This window comes from Macaca mulatta, chromosome 9 (genome assembly GCF_049350105.2).
Source record: "Macaca mulatta isolate MMU2019108-1 chromosome 9, T2T-MMU8v2.0, whole genome shotgun sequence".
In the NCBI taxonomy this organism is placed as follows: domain Eukaryota; kingdom Metazoa; phylum Chordata; class Mammalia; order Primates; family Cercopithecidae; genus Macaca; species Macaca mulatta.
Window position 1 is genome coordinate 144,465,678 of NC_133414.1, and position 13,152 is coordinate 144,478,829.

General features: G+C 51.1%; 1 protein-coding gene across 12 annotated transcripts in view; it reads left to right on the forward strand.

Annotated features, from left to right (window-relative positions):
• The window catches only part of LRRC27 (leucine rich repeat containing 27), a 50,300-nt gene extending 39,759 nt beyond the window's left edge, over nucleotides 1–10,541 (forward strand). For 7 of the 12 annotated variants that reach the window (XM_077947884.1, XM_015148478.3, XM_077947875.1 and 4 more), the window contains one exon: nucleotides 10,150–10,541. In XM_077947884.1, coding sequence (XP_077804010.1) covers nucleotides 10,150–10,326 — 177 coding nt within the window. In that variant the 3' untranslated portion in view covers nucleotides 10,327–10,541. Of the gene's footprint in view, nucleotides 1–17; nucleotides 1,616–10,149 lie in introns of those variants that run through there. The other 5 variants (XM_077947877.1, XM_015148480.3, XM_015148484.3 and 2 more) reach the window with 2 other exon arrangements.
• The last annotated feature ends 2,611 nt before the right edge of the window (nucleotides 10,542–13,152 follow it).

The window sequence follows — 13,152 nt, forward strand, 5'->3', positions numbered from 1 at the left end:
CTTGTTCTGTCACCCAGGCTGGAGTTCGGTGGCACAATCTCAGCTCACTGCAGCCTCTGCCTCCCAGGTTCAAGAGATTCTCCTGCCTCAGCCTCCTGAGTAGCTGGGATTACAAGTGTATGTATGCCACCACACCAGGCTAATTTTTGTATTTTTAATAGAGATGGGGCTTTGCTATGGTGGCCAGCCTTGTCTCATACTCCTGGCCTCAAGTGATCCACCTGCCTTGGCCTCCCAAAGTGCTGGGCCACTGCGCCCAGCCTAAAACATTGTTTTGTTAAAAATGAAGGGAACTCATTGTGCCTCTTCAGAGCATGCGCTCTCTAAAACCATGGGACTGTGTGGAATGTGTCTTATCAGGGTATGAAAATTCCCAGAATTACAGTTGGTTACGTGAGAAGGAAAACATTTCAGCTGAGAGGCTGAGCCCTCAAATGTGCCAGGCCACATGGCAGACGGACCTTGGCATCTCAGCACTGGGCATCTGATGACAGGAGTGGCGGCCTGCTGACAGGGACCAGGAACCCGTCCTCTGCACATGTCTGTGGGGTCCTTGCTGGAGGCTTTGCACCCAGCTGAACCAGGCTCTGGGCCCAGGGCTGGGCCATGAGGGGTGCCACTGCAGAGAGGGGCCTGGCTGAGGCCACCTGGACCATGGCTGACACGCTCAGTGTCTATGTCGGGAGGCCAATATTCATGGGGATCCAAGGCCTCCTGACCAGGAGCCTGCTGACCAGAACTGCTCACAGAAGTGTCTCCTGTATGTTTAGAATGTTAACATCCTCTCAGCCACTGTCAATGGTGTTTATTGACTCAGCATACGCTGAGGCCCACTTCCTGGTACTTGAAGTGTCCTGGGCCATAGGAGACACACAGGAATGAAGGAAAGTGCTTTGCTGCCCGAATTGCTGCATGGCCAGCCCAGCCAGCTATAGAAGGACACAGCTGCCCTCCCTGGCAGTGAACCTGGATACCCGTGTCCCCACCCTTCTTACAGCCATAAGAACACTGGCCTGTCTTCTCGGGCTACCCAAGGCCCCTGGCTGGTGGCGTCTTTCAGGTCAGTGTACCATGCCCGAACACAGGTCAGGCTGGTGCGGGCTGCATCCGGGCTGCCCCCAGAGCAAGCAGCACTGTCACAGGGGAGGAAGCAGCCCTGGCCTTCCTGTCCCCACACCCCATCTGCAGGCTCCATTCCCATCATTTCCACTGTTGCCCTCTCTCCTAGAGCCGGAGATGGGAGAAACGAGGTGTGAGGGCAGGATGTGGAGCCACTTCGTGGAGACCCCACCCAGCCTGACCCGGACCCCTCTTCTGAGACTCTTCCTCTCAGCTCAGGGAGTTCGTATCTGCCTTTAGATAAACTCTTATTCTCTCTGAATCTGTCGTTTATGAGTATGACCTTGTCCTTGGACACCCAAACCTTGCCTCTTAGGGCTTCAGAACATCTGTGTCTCAACCCATCACTTCACGTTATGGACACAAAAGTCGATTTGGTATTATGAACAACTCTAGCCACAGATTTGTTACATTTAGTGAAATAGATGAATCCCTTGAAAGACAACGTCTGCCAAAACTTACAGAAGAAATAAACAATTTGAATATGCTTGTATCATTTACAGGAATTTAATCAATAATTAATTACCTTCCAAAACAGAAATCACAGGCCCAGATGGGTTCACTGGTGAATTCTATCAGACATTTAAGGTTTAAGGAAGAAACTATACCAATTCTGTATAATCTCTTCCAGAAGATAGAAACAGAGAGAAAACATTTTAACTCATTCTCTGAGGCCAGCATTACTCTAATACCAAAACCATACAAAGATATTACAAGAAAGGAAAACTATAGACCAGTATCGCTCATGAACATAGATGCAAAAATTATCAACATTCAGAAATCAAATCCAGCAATATATAAAAGCAATCACACACCCTAGTTCAACATTCAAAAATCAGTTAATGCAATTCATCACATCAGTAAGCTAAACAAGAAAAATCAGGTGGTTTTATCAATAGATGCAGAAAAAGCATCTGACAAAATATAACACCTATCATGATGAAAACTCTCAGCAAACTAGGATAAGCTGGGAACTTCCTTGTTCTTGTTAAAGAACATCCAGAAAAGACCCACAGCTAACATCATTATTAATGGCGAGAAACTAGAAACTTTTCCACTAAGATCAGGAGCAAGGCAAATGTATTCCCTCTCACTACTGCTTTTCAGTCTCATGCTGGAATTCTTAGCTAGTTCAAGAAGACAAGGCCGGGTGCGGTGGCTAAGCCTGTAATCTCAGCACTTTGGGAGGCCGAGACGGGTGGATCACGAGGTCAGGAGATCGAGACCATCCTGGCTAACACGGTGAAACCCCGTCTCTACTAAAAAATACAAAAAACTAGCCGAGCAAGGTGGCGGGCGCCTGTAGTCCCAGCTACTCAAGAGGCTGAGGCAGGAGAATGGCATAAACCCGGGAAGCAGAGCTTGCAGTGAGCTGAGATCCGGCCACTGCACTCCAGCCTGGGCGACAGAGTGAGACTCCATCTCAAAAAAAAAAAAAAAAAAAAAAGGACAAGGTATACAGACTGGGAAACAAGAAATAAAACTGTCTTTGTTCTCAGATGACATGATTATATATGGAGGAAATCCCAAAGAATTGACAAAAATTTCCTGGAACTAATAAGTGATTATAGAAAAGGTTACAGGATACAAGGTTAATATACATAAGTCAGTCACCTTCCTATGAACCAGCAATTAACAAGTGGAATTTAAGATTAAAAATGTAACATTTAAATTAGCACCAAAAAAAGGTACTAAGTAAAAAAATCTAACAAAATGTATACAAAATCTATATGAGGAAAAGTACAAAACATTAATGAAATAAATAACTAAATAAATGGACAGATAGTCCATGTTCATGGACAGGAAGACTCAGTATTGTTGGTAGTCAGTTCTTCCCAACTTTAGGTTTCATATGCATTCCCAATCATCATCTCAGCAAATTGTTTTGTGGATATTGACAAACTGTTTCTAAAGCATAGATGGAGAGGATGAGACGTAGAATATCCAACACAGTACTGATGGAAAAGCAAGTCAGAGGACTGACACCCTCCAACTTGAAGACTCTAGAGCTACAATAGCAGTGTGATATTGTCCAAAGAATAGACAAATAGAATAGAGAGCCCCAAAATAGACCCACACAAATATAGTTAACTGATTTGACAGAGGAACAAAAGCAACTCAGTGGAGAAAGCATAGTCTTCAACAGATGGTACTGGAACAACTGCCAAAAACAAAAAAGAATCTAGACATAGACCTCACACCCTTCACAAAAATTAATTCAAAATGGATCATAGACCTAAACGTAAAATGTGTTACTGTACAACTTTTACAAGATAACATAGGAGAAAACCTAAGTGACCTTGGGTATGGTGATGATGTTTAAATACAACACCAAAGCAAGATCCGTGACAGAAATAATTGATACGCCGGGTTTCATTAAAATCAAAAACTTCTGTTCTATGTAAGACACTGCCAAGAGGATAAGACAGGCCACAGACTGGGAGACAATATTTGGAAAAGATACACCCGATAGAGGACTGTTATCTAAAATATACCGAGAACTCTGAAAAACTCAACAAAAAGGAGCAAACAAGCCAATTAAAAAATGGGCCAAGAATCTGCAGAGACACCTCATCAAAGAAGATGCATGGATGGCAGATCAGCATGTGAAAAGAAGCTTCACATTGTGTGTCATCAGAAATGCAAGTTAAGACAAGGAGATTCACCACACAAAAAATCCAAAACACTCACCACCAAATGCTGGTGAGGATGTGGAGCAACAGGAATGCTCATTAATTGCTGGGAATATAAAATGGTACATCCACTTTGGAAGACAGTTCGACAGTTTCTTACAAAATAAATCACACTCTCATCTTACAATCCAGTAATCACACTCCTTGGTGTTTACCCAAAGGAAATGAAAACTTACATCTACACCAAAACCTGCACATAGAGATAGCAGCTTTTTTCATAATTGCCAAAACTTGGAGGCACGCAAGATGTCCTTCCGCAGGTGACTGGATAAACTGGAACATCCAGACAGCGGAACATTGCTTAGCACTGGAGGGAAACGAGCCACCAGCAATGAGAAGACACAGGGGAGCCGACACGCCAGCATGAAAAGGCCGTACGCAGATGGAGATGGTGAAGGGATCGTGGTGACCAGGTGGGGGTAGTAGGATACTGAGGGGTGAATCAGCAGAACACAAAGGGTTTTAGGGCAGTAAAACTACTCTCCGTGATGCTGTATTGTTGGATCCACGTGGTGATGCGTCTGTCTAAGCCCCACAGACTGTGCCACCCCACACGTGAGCCCGCGTGTCGACTGTGGACTCTGGGTGGTGGAAACTATGTCCATGTGCGTGCATCAGGTGTACCACTCCGGTGTGGGATGAAGGCTGCTCTAAAAAAATCAAGTCCTGGTTTTTAAAAGTCTGCTTGGAAATCTGAAACCTGAGAGCTGGCTCTTGTGTCCCCCACGGTTCTCCTGTGCTCCCCTGCCCTGGTTACACGCAGAGGAAGGGGGCCGTGAGGCAAAAGAGAATGAGCCAGAAGGACACTGTGGCAGTTGATCTCAAATGCCTACCCCAGGCCACGCCTGTCTCTTCATTGACTTTCATGCCACCTTAGGAGGAAGGCACTGCCACCCATTTCACAGGTCAGAAAATAAGACTCACAGAAGTGCCGTAACTGGCCCCACGGTGACACTGTGAATGGTGGAGCCTTCCATCCAACCTGGGTATGTCTGAATGCAAAGCCAAGGTCCAAATGCTGCACTGTCTTCTTGGGGACATGAATTGCCACAAATTCACGTTGTGCTTTAATACTTGTCTCGTGTTTTTCTGTGATTAAAAAAATTCACGTGAAGTTCTTGATGAAGGGTTCAGGTCACCAGCACCGGCTCCTGTCATGTGCCAACTCCAAGTTACTGCCAAGATGCAGGGAGGGATGTGCTGTGTCACCCTGCCCAGGAGACAGGGACATGAACACCCGCTAACTTTCCATGACAGGCTCCTGCAGCGCTTGAGCCCTGGGGATGCCCATGGGGCGGTTCCCTTCGTTTCAGTCCTGGCTGGGAGAACCAGAGGAAGGGGTTTTAAAACTCCCAAGAATGAGTTGGGAAGCAGCTGATCCTAGCCCTGGAGGTGAACTGTGTTGAGACAGGTGGTGTTGGCTGTCCATAAGCTCCAGCCATCCTTCTCCTCTGTCCCACTGCCTCTCACAGAGTACCAGGTGGGTGGGCAGGGCAAGGGAGAAGGGACCCTCTGAGACAGTCCAGAACAGTGTGGCAGGCGTCTGTGCCACCTGATGGCCTCATTTTTAGGAAACAATCTTAATTATAGTTTTTTCTGAAATTTGCCTTCTGAGCACCTGGATCTCCTGTAGGCTCAGTCCATTTCAAATGACCCTCCCTTTTTCTGCTGTCTACACAGGCCCACTAGCAAAAAAGAAAGTGCTGTGTTCTTTAGACTCAGTAGGGAACCTATTTGTATAATCCTGGCGAGAGGATCATGCTGGCCCTCCCTGCAGGTGAAGCCTCGGGCTTTGCTGTAAGAGTGTGACTTTCCTTAGAGCTGGGGCCCCCAGGCAGGGCCTGAGCAAACCCTGCAGCAGCATTAGAGACCAGTCCTGGCTCCGTGGCTGTGCAGCCCGCCAGCCTGTATAGAGGCGGGCACGCACGTGCCTGAGACAGTTGGCATGTTCCAGGCAGACAACCATCTAAGTTCACACTACGCCTCTAGAAGCAGAGAGTCTCGTTCTGCTGGCTTCTTCCCCGGCCCCTCGTGTTTCCTTCAAGGCCTCTGTGCAGTGCCGTGCATGGCGTAGCGCTAGTGAGGAGTCCTCGGTGACATGGCGTGCGTCGGGAGCACCCCTCACCACCCCGTGCGCCCTGGAGCCTGGCCTGTGGGAGAAGGGGATGCCAAATGGGGGAAGTAGGTGGGGCTGGAGTCCAGCCCATGAGCCAGGAGCTTGCGTTTGATTAGAGGGCCAGGATGGACGGGTCGGGGAGAGAGAGAAGAAAGCCCAGAGGGATGAAAAAGAGATGCTGAAAACAAACCAGCCAACAGACGTGGCCCTTGCAGGTCAACACGGCCCATTCTGCACATAGACTTGTCTCCACTCTGCCCAGAAGCCACCAGAATGACAGGAGAGGGAGCAAAAACGACCTTCGCTCCTCAGGACGAGAAAACGGAGAGGAGCCTGCCCTCTTGTCAGGAGGCTCCCCCTTCCCCATGGTCTTTCCTGTAATAATAGAGCCTCACGTCTCAGCTGGGCACAGGCTGCCCCACAAATGGCCACGTTTCTCTACCTCCCTTGCAGCCAGACGTGGGCCTGTAGCTCTATTCCGGCCGGCAGGATGTGAGCAGATGAGTGTGGACTTCCTGAGCTTTGTCCTCTCCCTTCCTGGCTGGAATGCAAACATGATGGCCAGAGCAGGGGCAGCCACCTCAGCCCTCAGATGGAGGTCATGGGCCAGGGCTGCAGAGCCAGTGTGCAGTAGTCTGTCCCTGGTGCGGGTGCAGGTGGAGGCCGTGGGCCAGGGCTGCAGAGCCAGTGTGCAGTAGTCTGTCTCTGGTGCGGGTGCAGGTGGAGGCCGTGGGCCAGGGCTGCAGAGCCAGTGTGCAGTAGTCTGTCTCTGGTGCGGGTGCAGGTGGAGGCCGTGGGCCAGGGCTGCAGAGCCAGTGTGCAGTAGTCTGTCTCTGGTGCGGGTGCAGGTGGAGGCCGTGGGCCAGGGCTGCAGAGCCAGTGTGCAGTAGTCTGTCTCTGGTGCGGGTGCAGGTGGAGGCCGTGGGCCAGGGCTGCAGAGCCAGTGTGCAGTAGTCTGTCTCTGGTGCGGGTGCAGGTGGAGGCCGTGGGCCAGGGCTGCAGAGCCAGTGTGCAGTAGTCTGTCTCTGGTGCGGGTGCAGGTGGAGGCCGTGGGCCAGGGCTGCAGAGCCAGTGTGCAGTAGTCTGTCTCTGGTGCGGGTGCTGTCCTCTCAGACACACTACTCCACCTGGTCTCAGTTGCTGTCGTCTGGGGGCTGGCAGGCAAGCCCTGTCCTCACACACGGAGGCCCGGGCGATTTTGCACGAAGGAAGCCCCCTAGTGGTGCAACGTGAAGGGCCTGCCGAACAAAATGCCAGTAAAGATGCAAGGTGGTGCAGCCCCAGAGCACAGGAAGACAAAACCAACCACAGAGGGATTGGAAGCGGAGGCTGGGGCGCGGTGGCGCAGGCCTGCAGTCCCAGCACTTTAGCAGGCTGAGGTGGGTGGATCACCTGACGTCAGGAGTTCGAGACCAGCCTGTCCAACATGGTGAAACCCCGTCTCTACTAAAGATACAAACAATTAGTTGGGCACGTTGGCGCCGCCTGTAATCCCAGCTACTCGGGAGGCAAAGGCAGGAGAATCACTTGAACCTGGGAGGCAGAGGTTGCAGTGAGCTGAGATGGCACCATTGCACTCCAGCCTGGGCAACAAGAGCGAAACTCTGTTTCCAAAAAAAAAAAAAAGAAAAATGAAGTGGAGTCTGTACAGGTCACGATAGGGCCCTGGGCCTGCTTCCCTACTCCGCCCAGCCCACTGACTCCTCCAGCCTACCCAGCAGGAGACAGGGCTGCCTCTAGAGAAGCTGACCAACCAGGCACCGTGGTGGTAACAGCGGCCACGTATGACCTAAAGAGCCCTGCAGAAGATCAGGTGCACAACCGACCAGGAGGGCCAGCCAGCTCCGTGGTGCTGTCTGAGATATCAACCAACCAAGACAGAAGCCACCTGGGTGTCCCCCAGACAGCCCCGGCCTGCACTGAGCAGCCAGCAGCTCTCCACCAACACCCCAATCTCAGCCTCGCTCCAGGGCCTCAGTCATGAGTGGTTGCTCAACTACTGAGGGAAGCCCCAAGGTGAGGGAGAGGCCAAAGCTAGCTGGCTGGGAGTGAGCTTCAGACAGATGCGGACATTAGGGGACACTTAAACATGACAAGCCAGAATTAAAATCCCCCCACGGGAACAGACAAGGCTGCTGCCATGAAACCCAGCGGCTGTTTTAGAAAGTGAACACTCAGATCACCCAGAACTCCCAAAGCAAAGTTTAAAATGTGGCAAAAATTTTTAAAAATTAAATTAGGAGATGCATAAATTCCCCAGGAAGGGGAGATGGGAAACAGAGATGAGACAAGAGGAAAGGAAGTTAGAGGACGACCCAAGCAGAGCAAAGCATCCGGCAGGTTCCAGCAGGAGAGACGAGAGCAGACGGAGGGAGAGGGCGCAGGAGGGCTCTTCCCGAAGGAACCAGCGTACTTCCTGCCAGAAGGGCCCACACGTGCCGGCACCATGGCTCAGCATCCCGAACCAGAGCAGGACGGACCCCCCGAGATTCCAGGGAGGGCGGGGAGAGAGGCCCACACAGAACCAGGCACTGGGAGGGAGCTGGTCTCGGTGATGGCACTGCCCTCAGCAGGCACTGGGATTCGGTCCTACGAGTGCAAGGTCAGGGGCCAGCACACAATAAGACGTTTTCAGACATGCAGGGACTCAAAATGCTGCTTCCCATCTAGAGAGTCTTTCTCCAGAAGCCACTGTAGAATTTGTTCTATGAAAACAAGGGAGTGGATGCTGAGAGAGGAAGGTAAGAGTTCTGGAGGAAAGAGAGCTGACCCAGCAGCCCCCGGCCACCCGCTGCTGTGAGAGGAGCCTGTCGGGGTCTCCCCAGGGAGACCAGGTCAGTCTGAGGACTTGGCCAGTGGAGGAGGATGTTGAGAGAGGTTTTACAGTTTGAGAGGATATAATGACAGATATAGAAAACAAAGTAAACATTTTTAAAGGGGGCAGTTATGAATCCTACAGGGAATACAGGTTTCTATGGGAAGTGAAAAAAGTTATCAATGACTATTTACTGGGTCAGTGACAAGTAATATTGACCAAGTCACAGAGCCAGAAGCCGTGAGTGCTGCTCTAGGCCACAATTGTGATATGGAGGGGGAGGCTGCAGGGGTCTCTGGGGACCTGCTGTGATTATGGCTGTATGGGGGGGAAGCTGCAGGGGTCTCCGGGGACCTGCTGTCATTATGGCTGTATGGGGTGGGGGGAAGCTGCAGGGGTCTCTGGGGACCTGCTGTGATTATGGCTGTATGGGGTGGGGGGAGGCTGCAGGGGTCTCTGGGGACCTGCTGTGATTATGGCTGTATGGGGTGGGGGGAAGCTGCAGGGGTCTCTGGGGACCTGCTGTCATTATGGCTGTATGGGGGGCGGGGTGCAGTGCTCTCCAGGGACCTGTTGTGATTTGTCTGTATTGGGGGGGAGGCTGCAGGGGTCTCCCGGGACCTGCACTGGAGATCGTGTCCAACCTGTGCCCCCAGTGAGGCAAGCTGGGGAGGGAGAGGAAAGCCGGGTAGCCCAGGGCTCCTGTGCTTGGAGTGGGGAGGTTGGGATTCTGCAGAGGGCTGGAGGGGCAGGAACAGGAAGAGCCCCTCCTCAGTTTCTCCACCTGAGGCCCCCCTGCAGTGCCTTTCTCAGCCTCACCTTATTCTGCCCAGGGGATTGGCCATGGACCATGGGGTTTGGAACAGAAAGCCTGCCTCTGGTTTCAGGCTCGGCAAGTTCCTTCTGTAGGAACCCCTGATCCATGGCTTCTGTGTCTGTGGGGCGGAGATGGCAATTGTGGCCCCAACTGCTTCCCAGGGCAGTTATGGCTTTCAGGTGTGGTCATGGCTGTGGTGATGCTTTCCAACACACTGCCCAGGGTGTGGCACCAGCCTTCCCTTTGCCCACAGGATGATGCCGAGTCTCTGTTCATCCATTGACCTGCGTCTGCACAGGACACCTGGGTGGGGCTGTGGGGACACCAGGATGAGTGGCCACGTGTGTGCCTGCCGAGGGTGGTGTCCTCATGAGGTGGAAGGCCTGGGAGCTGGCTGGAAGTAGGCTGCCGGGCCTCATTGCAGGGGAGACCATGCCATGATGTGGCTTGCAGGGGCCCCAGGGGAGTGGGGCTGGCTCTGCTCACTCCCACACGGCCTGGGCCCCACGTGGAATCTGAGCCAGAGACATATGGACGCCCTAAGTCCTGCCAGCCTTTCTAACGTCTCCCCCTCCTTGTCTCCCACAAGGCCAAAGAGCTGCAGGATGAAGTATTGAAGCTAAAATTGGGATTAGCCTTGAACAAAGACCGTCGATGGGCGGCCCTCACTGGAAACCTGTCACTTGGCCCACCAGCGGCACAGCCACAAAATACATTTTTTAACACAAAATACGAAGAATCAGGAAATGTTCGCAGATACAAGTGACACCAGGTGGCTGGACTAACAGAGGCGTCTTCAGACAGGAGCCGCGCTTCTTCTTTCCAGGCGTCGCCTCCTGTGTGGTGGCCGGAAGAGCGCCAGGTTCAGTGTTACCCTTAGGGCTGATTTCTCGGCAGCCTGTTGTTTTCCCTAGACAAGTCCGTGTTCCTCTCCTGAGGCTGTGGAAGATTTCAGCCGTATTAACAGAAAGGACACTGTGAGCACGTGGTCTCGCTTTCACTTCTTTCCGCAGGTTCCTGCCAAGCCACGTGACAGAATGCTCATGCTCAGGCGCCTGCCTCTCTCCTGCCCTGGAGCCCTTGTTACAACAGTACTCACAGCTTTCATTCACTTAGGTATTTGAGTGTGAGATAGGAGACCAGGTCATCTGATTCCCGCCAAGCCACAAGTCCCTGCAGCACCACCTTTGGCTAGGAGGGAGGGGTGAGAGCCAAAAGGGGCTTCAGGGGGAGTGGTTACCCTGCTCCCTGCCCAGCTATGGGGTCCTCCTTTCCCCTGGAGGCCCTCCTTTCCCCTGCTCCCTGCCCAGCTATGGGGCCCTCTTTCCCCTGCCCCCTGCCCGGCTACAGGGCCCTCCTTTCAGCCTTGACCCCCTCCTGGTTGCTGCCACTCAGCCTGCACGTGGGACAGCGGACTCCACCCCAGGGACACGGCAGGGTCCACAGACCTCCGCGTCGTAGACAGCCCTATTTCACCCTCTGTCTGCGCAGGCTGTGTAGATTCTGTGTGACTTAGTCTCTTGTGATGAGTGTTTGATTGGATCTTTTTTTTTTTTTTTTTTTTTGAGACGGAGTCTCACTCTGTCTCCCAGGCTGGAGTGCAGTGGCCCGATCTCGGCTCACTACAACCTCTGCCTCCCGGGTTCAAGCCATTCTCCTGCCTCAGCCTCCTGAGTAGCTGGGACTACAGGCCTCAGCTAATTTTTGTATTTTTTAGTAGAGACGGGGTTTCACTATATTGGCCAGCCTGGTCTTGAACTCCTGACCTTGTGATCCGCCCGCCTCGGCCTCCCAAAGTGCTGGGATTACAGGCGTGAGCCACCGCGCCCGGCCAATTGGATCTTGAAAACATCTTTGGTTTGATTTCTTTAACAGAGGTGAGACTATTCAGACTTTGTTTCTTTTTCTGTTAATTTTGGTAAATATGGTTTTCAGTGAGTTTCCTCATTTCATCCAAGTTGTGCGATGTATTAGCATAAAGTTCCTCTTATTTTCAGTATCTTGAGGATCCATAATAAGGTCCCCTCTTTTATTCTTGACCCGGTGTTCTTCATCATTCTTGCTATGGATTTATCAATTTTGTTCCTCTTTTCCAAAAGCCCTGGGTTTTGGCTTCACTGGATTTGCTGTTTGTTTTCTGTCTCATGGGTCTCTGCGCCCCGCACTTCCTACTTTCCGAGCTAAACGCTCAGAAAGTAGGAACTGGTGCTTAGAGAGAAATGCATCACCACCCAACCCACGTATTAGAGAAGAAGAAGGGTGTGAAATTGATCATCTAAGCTTTCCATTCAAGAAGCTAGAAGAGGTGTCAGTGACCTGTTGCAGCCCAGCAGCTGGAGCAGCAGACCTTTGCCATTTCTCATTTCTCAGGCCTGAGGGCAGGAGTCGGGGCAGCTTAGCCGGCATTGCTGGTCAGGGTCTCTTGTGAGGCTGGAGTCAGCCATGGGTTGAGCTGCTCTCCTTTGAAGGTTTAACTGGGCTTGGGGCTCAGCTTTCGAGTTGCTCACCTGGTTGTTGATCAGAGAGCGTGTCCGCTATGATCCCAGTCCTTTGCCATAGGGCAAGGTTTCACTCCAGCATTTCCTCTTACTCCGTGTTCTCGGGGAATGCGTGGTCTCGGATGCCATCCTTCTCATCTCCGGCATTTCCTGTCACCTCCGTGTTCTCGGGGAATGCATGGTCTCGGAACCCATCCTTCTCATCTCCGGCATTTCCTGTCACCTCCACGTTCTCGGGGAATGCGTGGTTTCGGATGCCATCCTTCTCATCTCCAGCATTTCCTGTCACCTCCGTGTTCTCGGGGAATGCGTGGTCTCGGATACCATCCTTCTCATCTCCGGCATTTCCTGTCACCTCCGTGTTCTCGGGGAATGCGTGGTCTCGGATGCCATCCTTCTCATCTCCGGCATTTCCTCTTACTCCGTGTTCTCAGGGAATGCGTGGTCTCGGAACCCATCCTGCTCCTCTCCAGCGTTTCCTGTCACCTCCGTGTTCTCATTCTCGTCTCTGCCGTAAGTCCACATCTGCTCGCAGATGCCGTCCACCTTTTCCACTAGATCCTTTTACATCATCATTATAATGATTTTTTAAAATAAGTGTTTTCTTTCAATCAGTTTTAAATTTCAGATGTTGTATTTTTCAGGTCTCAGGTGTCCGGTAATTTTTTGTGAATGCCGATTCTCTGTTGAAATTCTCCATCTTTTCATTCCCTTTATATCTCTTTTCTTCTTTTTTCTGTAACATGTTACATTTGTCTCATAAGTTTTCAGTGAGTGCAAAGCATCGTATAAGTTGACCCTTGAACAAGAGTTTGAATTATAAGGGTCCACTTATAAGTGGATTTTAAAAAATAAATATATTGGAAAAATTTTTGGAAATTTGCAACAATTTGAAAAAATTTGCAGATGAACCACATAGCCTAGAAATATCTAAAAAAAAAAAAAGAAAAGAAAAAGCTAGGTATGTCACGAATGCATAAAATATACAGACCATACATGGACCATTCACAGTAGAGAGAAATGTCGCCATAAGGATGCAGCATTGGCCGGGGGCAGTGGCTCACGCCTGTAATCCCAACACTTTGGGAGGCTGA